General features: G+C 43.6%; 1 protein-coding gene across 2 annotated transcripts in view; it reads right to left on the bottom strand.

Annotated features, from left to right (window-relative positions):
- Positions 1-2,046: 2,046 nt before the first annotated feature.
- Positions 2,047-12,032, bottom strand: part of dus1l (dihydrouridine synthase 1-like (S. cerevisiae)) — a 29,044-nt gene continuing 19,058 nt past the window's right edge. For both annotated transcript variants that reach the window (XM_035406690.1, XM_035406689.1), the window contains exons 13-14: positions 7,177-7,252; positions 2,047-5,343 (exon numbers count right to left, since the gene is read on the bottom strand). In XM_035406690.1, the coding sequence (XP_035262581.1) occupies positions 5,225-5,343; positions 7,177-7,252 (195 nt within the window). In that variant the 3' untranslated portion in view covers positions 2,047-5,224. The remainder of the gene's footprint in view (positions 5,344-7,176; positions 7,253-12,032) is intronic.

The following is a 12,032-nucleotide window of genomic DNA, read 5'->3' as shown; positions in this document are numbered from 1 at the left end:
AGCTAACGTTCACTGGTTCAGGCCAAAAAAAAAAATTCTCCTAAGAAATAACAACATAAAGAACGACATGGTTCACAGATTTATTGCTGCTACAGGCCAAATAAGAATTGTTACTATGTGCCCCAAAAGGAATTGATAACTTTTATTTATTATTATTCTTATTACAACCATACTACTATGTGGGACTCCCCAAGCTTAATTTCCCCTTTATTATGGGGGGTCGCTTTTTCAATCCTTAATTAAGCTACCGCATGCTGCCTGAAGTTATGACAATTGTTGGCATTTGTGCTTTATTTGTTGTATGTCTACACAGCAAAAACTGTCATTGTAGCATGGTAGACATGCATTCATATTCATAATGATTTCACAACCATGACAAGAATTAACAGTAGCCTACTGTTACACAACACAGCCTATTCAACCTAAATGTGGTTTCAGACAGCACTTGGCACTCCCAGTCTGCCTGGCGCATTTTGAGGCTCTGCACATCGGGCTTGAAACTGACTTGGACTTGAAATAATTTGGGTCGGTCTGTCAGAATTGCTAGCACTGCACTTACCAAAATCAAACAGAGAATAGAAATAAAGGCTTCTGGATGTGGAGATTTGATTTAAACTGGCTGAGCTGCCATCAAACCAATATTTAATAATGGCTTAATGGCTTCTGTAAAATGACCACTGCAAGCGTGGACATTGGGGCCAATGCTTCAGTACAGCAACCCCGTGTTCTAGGACATCACTGCAATGTACAGTACAGTACATTCATTTACAGAATTACCTATAATGAAAGAGAACATAAGTACATCCACCAGAACTATGTGAAACACATTGCCAGGCCTGGCTAATAATATTCCTCGCGGTTGATGTCACCTACATATGCCCTTCCTTTAAGACTCGTAAGCAGAGGGGCCTGAAACCTCAGCCCCAAGAAGCCTTTTAACATAAATACAAGAACATTGTAACATGGAAGGAACATTGATTGCCATGTCCATCAATTCGCATGTGTGAACAAAACCATTTCAATGCAGGGCACAGGCTCTGCTTGTTTAGGGGTTAAACAAATCATTGATTTTTTTCCCTCAAGGGTAAATCTGTAATGTAAAGGTGTTCACTTCTGTAATTATGTTATTCTACCTGTCACTGGGCTGGAGAGAACACCAATTACTCATAATAATTGTGCTTCACCAGACCAGAGAGTTGCAGGTTTGCAGACTGTACTCTGGAGAAAGCAATTAAGCAGCACAGGATGAGCAATCCTGTCCCGCTGCCTTCCCCCCTTACGCACACAAGCCTATCATTATGAGACCAACATGTGGTAATCCAACCGATTGCTATGACAGTAATGCACAGTAATGTTTCACTCACTATTCCCTCTGTGACAATACTGGAATTTAACATTGCAGGACAGAACTCCAGAGTGGATACATTCAGACACCTTCAGAAGTGTACAAAGTTATATGTGGTTAAAAATGCTTAAATTGGCTATCACAGCCAGATCAGCCACCCAAGAAACCAAACCATATATACAGTGTATACTTACTCATTCTATGTTAAACTGCAGATCTAGTTGGTTTGGGTGGGGTGGAGTAGGGAAGGGGAATTTATCATTATGATTCTTACCAGTGGCCTTATGTTCATCATAAAATTAATAGCAAAGTGATTTTAAAAAAAGCATGCCATTGCAATCCCAAAATATACATGAACAGTAGATAAAAAACAGACAAAGGGTGTTTATGTTTCTTTGCAGGCTCTTCTGATGCCATTCTCCATCTGACAGCATGCATTAAAAAATATAAATAAATAAATGACTTGAGCTGCAGCGGAACCGTTTCGCTGTCCCAGAGACCCTGAATAATACGGCCGCAAGCTACTCCCATTTCAAGCAATTTCAAACTAATCTGACAATTTCAAACTCATTTCCTTGCCTTTTTAAAAGTGGTGATGTCCTACATTATCGCTTTCAAACTCCCCCAAACCCCCCAGAAAGGGTTCCGTTTTCTCTGAACTATTAAGTTTAGAAAACGCTTCAGAAAAAAGAAGAGTACTGCTTTTTGTGACATTTTTATTTGTGTGGAATCCAGCACAGTGACACAATTCCTGCAAAAAAAGATGCATTCGACAAAAAAGTAGTTGTTTCATACCTATCAAATAATAAAATGCCTTTTCCTCTCAAGTTACAAATGACTCCCAGTGCCCTCAGCCAAAGTACACACCAGTAGCCTGTATGCAAGGTACCCTTGAGCAAGGTACTTCACCGAAATTGCTTCAGTATATATCCAGCTGTATAAATGGATACAATGTAAAAATGCTATGTAAAAGTTGTGTAAATCGCTCTGGATAAGAGCGTCTGCTAAATGCCTGTAATGTAATGTAATGTATGCACTGGAAGAACAGTGAACTGCTGCATGTGACATGGGTTGACTTTACCACATTAAAATGTACTGCATTACACAAGGCACTGCAGTATTAATCTTAATGTCTTTATTTAAAAAACAAAACCGAGAATATCTTTTACTAAGGTGTAAAGCAGATAATTATAACTTTTAGGAACAGGATAACTCCAGTACCAGCCTTAAGTTGACTGGAAGAAGGCAAGATTTACTGTATAGTTAAAAGGTTACACATACACGTGTATAAATCTTTTGCACTTTTCGTTTTCTATTTATGGGGCTCTCTGCTCTCAAAAATCCACATTTTTCAAATTGCAACAGAGGGATTCAAGAACACACTCCTACTTGTATCCAAATGCTCCTGACAGAACTGTGATATTGTGTGCAGTGTTCAGTGAAATTGCTATTCATGCCCTCCACCCGGCCTTTGATCAGCTGGCTCGACGCTGCCGCTGCCCCCGGAGCCAGACCATCAGACAAAGAGTCATGTTTGAGCCCGAGGCCATCAGGTAGATCAATGATCACCTCGCCCTGCATTCTGAACCTGAATAGCACAAGTGAATGCACGTGCGTGTTTTCCAAATGCGTACATACAGGCCCCATTTTAAACACCCTTTTTATTGCACTTCTTAGTGCATTTATTTATTTGACTTTCTGTTGTGTGTGACAACAGATTATTGAGTATACTACGTCCCGTCTGCTTTTGATGTTGATTGATGATATGCCAGCTACTAACTGCCCTAAGGGGATAAATTCTATTGAACTGAATTGAATTTGAATAAATAAAAGAAATCCACAAAAATCCCTTTTACAGGTATGCAACAACTGTTTTTCAACCCCTCTCCCTTCTCAAAAAGCTTGTTCAAAGAGCTTCTTTAATCTTAAAACTCATTAATCAGCTTGATGCATTCAATATACATTTTGTTTACATTTTATAAACATCCATTGAAGTATTTGAAAATCAGACCTGCATTTTTTTTGGCATTTAAAATGAATTTTATTGCGGCATGTATGTAATGCTGCATTTTTTAATTTATGAATTTATTTTAATGCCCCCCCCCCCTTTTTTGTTGGCAATTTGTAATGCCCAATAATTTATCAGCGCTCATAACTGGACCATCAGCTATCCTGCAGAGCACAGCCTGGCACGAGTCCAAGCACTGCTTCCCATCACACTACAGCCAGCCTGGCAGAAAAATGAGTCTTAAGACACTTCATGCGCAGCTTAACAGGCGGATTTGCAGGCACCTAATCAACCAGAAGGGGTCCTTGGACAACGATGTGATGCAGATCCTCGACGACTAGACTCATTTCACTGGCTGACGCTTCAGTCCCATCATCCACCACATGCCCTGACAGCACTGGCACGCTCGGTCACATGCACACGGAAAATATACACTGACAACTATTTTCTGGGTTGCCTAAATATTTAAGCTGAAAGCTGACAGCTGTCTTCTCCAGTTCCAAGCAGAAACCCACCAAAAGCTTGGTTTTTGGCATTTTATCTCTAACGTGGACAAATGTGCATCTATTCAAAAAAAAAAAAAAAAAATCAATGGCACCCTTCTTGTAAATACAAAATCAATTCATTTTCAGCTCAAAGGAACACAAGTAGTCTCAGGAGCTTCCCAGATGTTGCCGACTTCCAACAGCTAATCAGGCAACTGAGCACTAGTGTTGATCAGAAATGCTGCTTTGACTGCTTTCCACACCATAATGACAAAAGACTGAGAGGACAAAGGCTTGATAATTTGTTTCTAGGGCACTCAAGCATGGGATTTAATTAAACATCATCCTGACGTTTGTCACGCTATTCTACAGAATCCGAATGATCCACAAGTTAAATGATGAAATGATAAGCTTTAGCCTCAGTTGTCAGGTGCATAAGTACTATGAGCACAACATGGTTGACACGCTGATGCCAGTCAAGACTATTTTGTCATTTCTCATGATTCATGAATAGGTGGGCCTCCATTTGAAAGCAACGTTTCAAGGCAGCTCAACAAAGGACCCAAAGCTGGCTTTCAGGAAAGCAATGTAACAAGCTGTAATGTATTGTTCCACGTTAAAAATTCATTGTCTTCCTATTTGTGCAGTTAATTTCTTCAAATATCCATATCTGTCCCTTAATGTATCCTTGCAACTCATTTACAGCACAGATGACCATATAAACTAGTAATATACAGATTCCATACACACAACAACCATTTATTTGTACTGAATTGACCGGAGATTTGTTAAATTCCATAGACCTTCTTGTTCTCTGTACTTTTTAAAATGGTCAGTGTCAAGCTGCCTTGTATCCAGTGTCTAGTAAGCCAAGGCTACGTGATCCCTGTTCTCTTATTTAATAAAAGCATTTCATATCAAGAACATTCTGTCCATGTGTAGTTCCTTTTTTTTCCTTGCCAGATAAAATACTCTCTTTTATAAAATTCTTGTTTAACCGAGCTTCACTTTCCTGAAAAAAGGGATGGGTTGCATTCTGAAGGAAAGTAATGCACAGGAGAAAAAAAAAACAACATAAGCAAATGGGCTTAACTTGATCACACACACACAAAAAAAATAATAAAAATAAAAATAAAAAAGGCAAATGTAAAAACGGCAAAGATTTAATGGGAGAACGAGCTGAGGACGTTGCCCGTTCCTCTGTAAACTGAGCTGTGTTGACGCTGTCCACCGAGGGGAAGGGACCCTGAGAGGGTTTGCGAGCCTGAGCGTGCGGCTGGTCCCCTCTGCTCCCCCCTCCCCGCCCCTCCCCGCCCCGCCCTGCCCGCCCCTGCGGTCAGTAGCCTCGGGGCGCGTGTGGGAGCGTTTGTGTCCCTGTGCGCACCCTCAGGCCACGGGCTCCCCCCCCGCCTGGACAGCGCTCTCCCCGTTCGCTGCCCTGTGAGCCTCTTCACTCTTCAGCTTCAAGGCTCTCTCCTGCTTCGTCTTGAACAGCAGCCCGTGACCTGGAAACACACACACACCGCGTTACTGCGCTCCGCTTTCACTGCGCAACATTTCAGACAAAACGCCTTCACCAACAATGCAGATGTCCATTTTTAATATGTATGCGCACCCTCTAGTCGATTCAGCTAATGGCCTTGACCTGGAAATCAGCACGACAACAACAACACAGGCTTATCCATCTTCCATTCCTGGTCTGACAAAAGTGTGCGGAAAAATGCTAGCAAAATGTACAAGCAGACATCTGCTTTTTGTACAATCTTTCATTTGTTTGCTTTGTTGGCTGTGCGACATTGCAATTCAAAATAAACTGATGCTTTATCATAGCTCCACACACTGAAACCATGTTTTTTTCTGTCCTCAGGAGATGAAACAGGTCTCAACAGGCACCTTCCTGTCAAAAATTGCTGGAACCCCTGAAACCTACAGACCAATATTACAGAAAGCACATCTGACAAACTTAACTGCTCAAGTTCAAAGGTGGCCGTCTGTCAGATACGGTTTGACAGGCCTGACTGTGTTAATAAAGCCGATATAAAGACCTTTGATTTGGGTCATTTGCACTGCTGCACTGTAAAACCAGCGCACAGGTCATAGGAACTCCATCAGTGACATCATACATACCACAGAAGAGCCAGTCAGGACCCACTCAATCCCTCACCTCTAGCCCATGATTCATCACCGTTAACCTTAACCTGAAGCTGCATTTAAAATCATATGCTATTTTGAGAACTGACCTCTCTAATTAACGCTGCCCTCGAAGCTACGATGAAGCACACGCAATTCAGACTGCTATACCTTCTGTTGCGACTTGTTCAGTGGATGCTATTTTTAGGAAGGAAGGAGCGAGTGAATTATGGGAGCTAATGGGCTAGAGTTCAGTTCCGCATCTCATTAGCCAAACAGAGTGGAGTAAATCTTGGGAAACAGAATGCCAGATGTTTTTCTTTTTTTGGCAGGTGGGGGGGGGGGCCTGCTTCTCTTCTACTGTACGCAGGTCTAAATGAAACGTCAGAGGAGATGGGTGAAGTGACGCAGGCTCAGTCAGCAGAGAGGACGGTATGTGCAGGGGGGCACAGGCTCAGTCAGTGGAGAGGACGGTATGTGCAGGGGGGCACAGGCTCAGTCAGTGGAGAGGACGGTATGTGCAGGGGGGCACAGGCTCAGTCAGCAGAGAGGACGGTATGTGCAGGGGGGCACAGGCTCAGTCAGCAGTGAGGACGGTATGTGCAGGGGGGCACAGGCTCAGTCAGCGGAGAGGACGGTATGTGCAGGGGGGCACAGGCTCAGTCAGCGGAGAGGACGGTATGTGCAGGGGGGCACAGGCTCAGTCAGCGGAGAGGACGGTATGTGCAGGGGGGCACAGGCTCAGTCAGCAGAGAGGACGGTATGTGCAGGGGGGCACAGGCTCAGTCAGCGGAGAGGACGGTATGTGCAGGGGGGCACAGGCTCAGTCAGCGGAGAGGACGGTATGTGCAGGGGGGCACAGGCTCAGTCAGCAGAGAGGACGGTATGTGCAGGGGGGCACAGGCTCAGTCAGCGGAGAGGACGGTATGTGCAGGGGGGCACAGGCTCAGTCAGCAGAGAGGACGGTATGTGCAGGGGGGCACAGGCTCAGTCAGCAGAGAGGACGGTATGTGCAGGGGGGCACAGGCTCAGTCAGCAGTGAGGACGGTATGTGCAGGGGGGCACAGGCTCAGTCAGCAGAGAGGACGGTATGTGCAGGGGGGCACAGGCTCAGTCAGCAGAGAGGACGGTATGTGCAGGGGGGCACAGGCTCAGTCAGCAGAGAGGACGGTATGTGCAGGGGGGCACAGGCTGGCAGGGGCACTCACCGGGGCAGTCAGCAGTCGCCTTGTACGCCGCCTTCTTGCAGCACCCGCGGCACAAGTTAAAGACGCACTTATTGCCCTGCAGAGCCGGAGACATAGAGCACAGCTGACAGTTAGCGCTCAAACATTATCTGTCACACAGGACTGCAAGGTAGGGGTGAGCATTCTGGCAAAATTCTGAGTGTTTCATGGAATATTTCCATGGGAATTTTGTCTTGGGAACACTGAAAATGTATCTTTTAAAAAAAAATTTTTTTATTGTGCACACTGTATTCTCAGTTTGCATCAGGTCAACCTTTAAAATGACTAATAAAGAGTGACTCCTAATCTTCAAATAATTCCCTAATTGCTTGATCCTTTTTGATTTATACTTGAATTGATTTAACTCAAAAAGTTCCATGAAATAAATGAGTACTTAGTTCAAACATCTCAGATGAGCAATTAGTTAGCCAGCACCAGCATGGAGCATCAACATGCAGGTCATGCGTTCATCACATGCACACTGGAAAAACAGAAGCCATCAACCTGTGACTGCTATTCAACTGATGGATGAGTGCTCTTGTTGACGAGGTAAGATGTTGATGATACATGTAAAATGATCTAAAATGTGTTAAAGCGATCACATGTCGAGTGTCTACTGAGTAAGTAAGCGTTGCTTCAACATTTACACGCTTACCTTTCAGAACATGCTGAGAGTGACACAGATAAAATGGGCCATGATACTTCGGAACATTGACTATGAATAAACCATGGCTGCCAAGTTTAACTTTACTTAAATTTTTTTTGCCTTAATTGATTTCATACATTTTATTTTGGTGTAGCATGTCCCTGGGTCATGCTAGCCCCACACACTGCCCAGCCATGCAGAGCTGCAGCCACATTTGACCCCGGAATGGTCAGGACTCAATATCAGGCTGTGGAGCAGCACCTTCTCAGGAACATATACAAAGCTATAGAGACACTCAGCAGCTCTCCCGACTCAAGCTCTCTGCTAAATAGTAAAGTAAGCAAGATGAAATATTTTGTTATAAAAAATAAACTGTCAAAGTTTTCCTTCAAAAGCTGACTTCTGTGCTCATCTATTTCTTCAATGAATGTGCAAACTTTGCTGCAGTTGGCATTTGTGCTATGATGGCAATCTCTCCGGGCAACACAGGGCCCGATTGTGTATCGCCCTGTGGAGCTACCGGCCACAGACGGCACCAGTTTGGTCCGGATTCAATCTGAGACTGTCGGCTCATCCCTGCACCGCAGTGCGGTGCCTTAACCGAACGAGCCCTTGAGTGCCACTCTCACTGCTACACAAGCATGCTTTTTATACAGATAAAATCATGTCCTTCCTTTAGTTATACATACATTTTTGTTCCAAAATATACAACTGCAGGCAGGAAGGATAATTTTCCATCAAATCCGATATCCTCTACAGCCATACAGCTCAGGTAAGCCATGGCCTTGACTTGCTGGAAGCGCACTATTGTTCAGGAGAGCAGATCTAAAATAGGATCTTGTAAGTGTTGTGCTGAAGACGTTTCTGTTCCCAGTCTATTGAGCATGCAGTCAGCAATCATACTTCAGGAGCTGAGGAGAGGAGTGCTATTTGGAGGGCCTGTTGTTTCCTGCCGCAGTAAGGTGACCTTGTGGGAGAGCCGCCTCGCCAAATAATGACCACTCAACAGCACTGCTCCACCAATGATGAGCACACACACCATCGCTATCACAACACGCCTTGCTGACGCAAGACGGCACTTTCAGCCATATGCTCTTGTTGGGAGGAGAAAAAAAACACAGACTAATCATAGCCCATGACAACTTATCCTGTATGGCAAGACATGGAATCATCTGTTCAAAAATGTTCTGTATGGAATATTTTATGCGGTGGTTCATAAGTAAGAAGAATATAAAGTGCTAAAATGAGAGATAATGTTAAATAAACCATGCATTAATAATTACACCTATTATTGTACATAATATGGTTTTTCGAGTTAAGTTAGTTGAAGCCTCTGAAATCGGTGTCACAAGGAGTTCCTCAGGGATCAGTGCTTGGCCTCCTTCTACTTCTACTTTATATGCACCCTCATTTGCACCCTCACATCATGGTGGAAAAATTCAGTGCTATTATGATGTATTCACCTATACACTACATGGCCAAAAGTATGTGGACACCCCTTCTAATTAGTGAGTTTGGCTACTACAGCCAAACCCACTGCTAACAGGTGCATACAATTAAGCATACAGTCAGGCAATCTCCATAGACAAACACTGGTAGTAAAATGGGGTGTACTGAAGAGGTCAGTGTGGCACCGTCATAGTAAGACACCTTCTCAACAAGTCAGTTTGTCAAATTTCTGCCCTGCTAGAGCTGCCCTGGTCAACTGTTAAGTGCTGTTGTTGCTCCTAGTTGTTTCAACTTCACAATAACAGCTCAGCTGCAAAGGGTTTCCATGGTTTAGTAGCCGAGCAGCGGCACACAAGCCTAAGACCACCACGTGCAATTCCAACTACCAGCTGGTGTGGTGGAAAGCACACTGCCATCGGACTCTAGAGTAATGAATCACGCTCTACTATCTGGCAGTCTGACAGACAAATCTGAGTTTTGCGAATGCCAGAACTACCTGCTACCTGCCTGAATGCATAGTGCCGACTCGGCCAGGCTGCTCTTCATGGTTTGTGCTAGGCCCCTTAGTTCCAGAGAAGGGAAATCTTAATGCTACAACATTCTAGAGACTTGTGTGCTTCCGACTTTGTGGCAACAGTTTTGGGAAGGCCCATTCCTATTTCAGCATGCCAGTGCCCCTGTGCCCAAAGCATATAAAGAACTGGTTTGTGGAGTTTGGTGTGGAAGAACTTGACTGGCCTGCACAAAGCCTTCACCTCAACTCCGTCAAATGCCTTTAGGATGAATTGGAATGCCGACAATGGGCCAGGCCTTATCACCCAACATCAGAGTCCAACCTTACAAATGCTCTTGTGGCTGAATGGAAGCGAATCTCCACAGCCAAGTTTAAAAATCTAGTGAAAAGCCTTTCCAGAAGAGTGGAGGCTCCTATAGCTACAAAGGGGGGACCAAATCCATATTATTGCCTATGGTTTTGGAATAAAATGTTCAACACGCACATAGAGGAGTGATGTTTGGCTGTCCACATACTTTTGGCCATGCAGTGTACATCACCACCAAATCCACTCCAGCCCTTCCGCCTCTCACTCCTGGCTTAAATTTAAGGCATAAACATTTGGATGTCCATTAACTCCCCAATCTAAACTGTGATAACACAGAAATCATGCCGGTTAAAACCAAAGCCACTCTCTCTAAAACCATCTTGTCATCGATGGTATCTTGGTTGCCTCATCAACCAAGGTCCAAAACCTAGAGTTACAAATTTATCCTACACTCTCATTTGAAACACACTACCTTTACCAATAAAGTGGCTTCCTGCCCATCCCACATCCGTCACTGATGGCAAAACTCTCACACATGCATTAATATCCTCCTGCTTATATTACTGTAAGGCTCTTCTTGTTAGCTGCCCATCCAAACTATCCATTAACTCCAGCATGTACGTCCAGGAATCAGCAGCCAGGGTTCTCACACACATCAAGAAATGTACTTGAATATCTCCTGTTCTCCCATAACTCAGTTGGCTCACTCACCATCACAACAAGCATGCATTACACACCACTCATCACCACATTTTACAGCACTTCATGATCTGGCTCCCTATCACCGCTGTTTTACTGAATTACTCTTTTCCTGCACTCCCACCAGTACCCTTCCTCTGCCAGGTCCTCTGGCACTGGTCTGTTTAGGGTCCATCATTCAGCACCACGGCCCTAAAACTTTGGAATCAGCTGATGTATTTATATGCATGTGCATTTGTTACATGTTCTGTGAAGTATTCTTGGGTATGAGAAAGGTGCTGAACAAATAAACAGGATTAACAATAATTGTTATTGTAAAAATAAATAAAAGTTGTTGTTGTTATTATTATTATTATTATTATTATGTACAGCAAATAAGAACAAAGTCTTTATTTCCTGATCCGTTTGCATTTTCAGATCAATACTACAAGTACAAAAAGTCATGATGTAAAGGATACTTTCCTATAAACTCTTGAAGTGCACTTCACTTTTCACAACAACAGTGCAAGGCTAATGCAAGGCTTCAGTCTAAAAGATTCCCATGGATTTACATTTGTTTTCCACATGAGAGATCTGAGGACAAGTACACTGCCTGGGACATAGCAATCGGGCTTCTGGCACCAGCGTTTAAGAGCTCTAAAGATTTAAATGTCCCCATCACCACTGCTGGAAGGCTAGTGTCACAAAGGACTGATAGAAACTGATAGAAGGTTATGTTCCGTTGGAGATTAATGAGAAACATCTATTGGATAATGGGGACATTTGTTGACAGGAGATAAAAACATGCAAGAATATCAGCTCCCTCATGAATCCTTAATTACATGATTACGCAAACATGGAGTATCTTTCAAAGGATGAGTCATAATCACAACAAGATATTATTGCATCAAAAAAGTGCCTTTCAAAAAAAGTTCCAGACTGAATCTATGCCGGTTCAACCTGTGTCCCTTCGGGTAGCACACAACAGGCCACTGCATTGTCCAGGGAGTGAGCGAGGGAGGGTATCTCCCTTCCACAACTCCACAGCGACACCTCTGGTCAACCAGAGGGCTGCAGTTAGTCTGCAGCAGCTGTGTAGCTTTCTGGTGTAGAAACTACAGCAGTTTATCGAAGTAGACTGCTGAGTCAAAAAGATGAAGTCAGCTGACAGTTTTTTTTTTTTTTGAGATTCACATGCTAATCACCCTCCAAAAACAACACAAAACACTGGATCAATTGGATAA

This window comes from Anguilla anguilla, chromosome 2, assembly GCF_013347855.1.
Source record: "Anguilla anguilla isolate fAngAng1 chromosome 2, fAngAng1.pri, whole genome shotgun sequence".
NCBI classification, from domain to species: domain Eukaryota; kingdom Metazoa; phylum Chordata; class Actinopteri; order Anguilliformes; family Anguillidae; genus Anguilla; species Anguilla anguilla.
The sequence above is the reverse complement of the archived record's forward strand: the minus strand, read 5'-3'. Positions and strand labels throughout refer to the sequence as shown.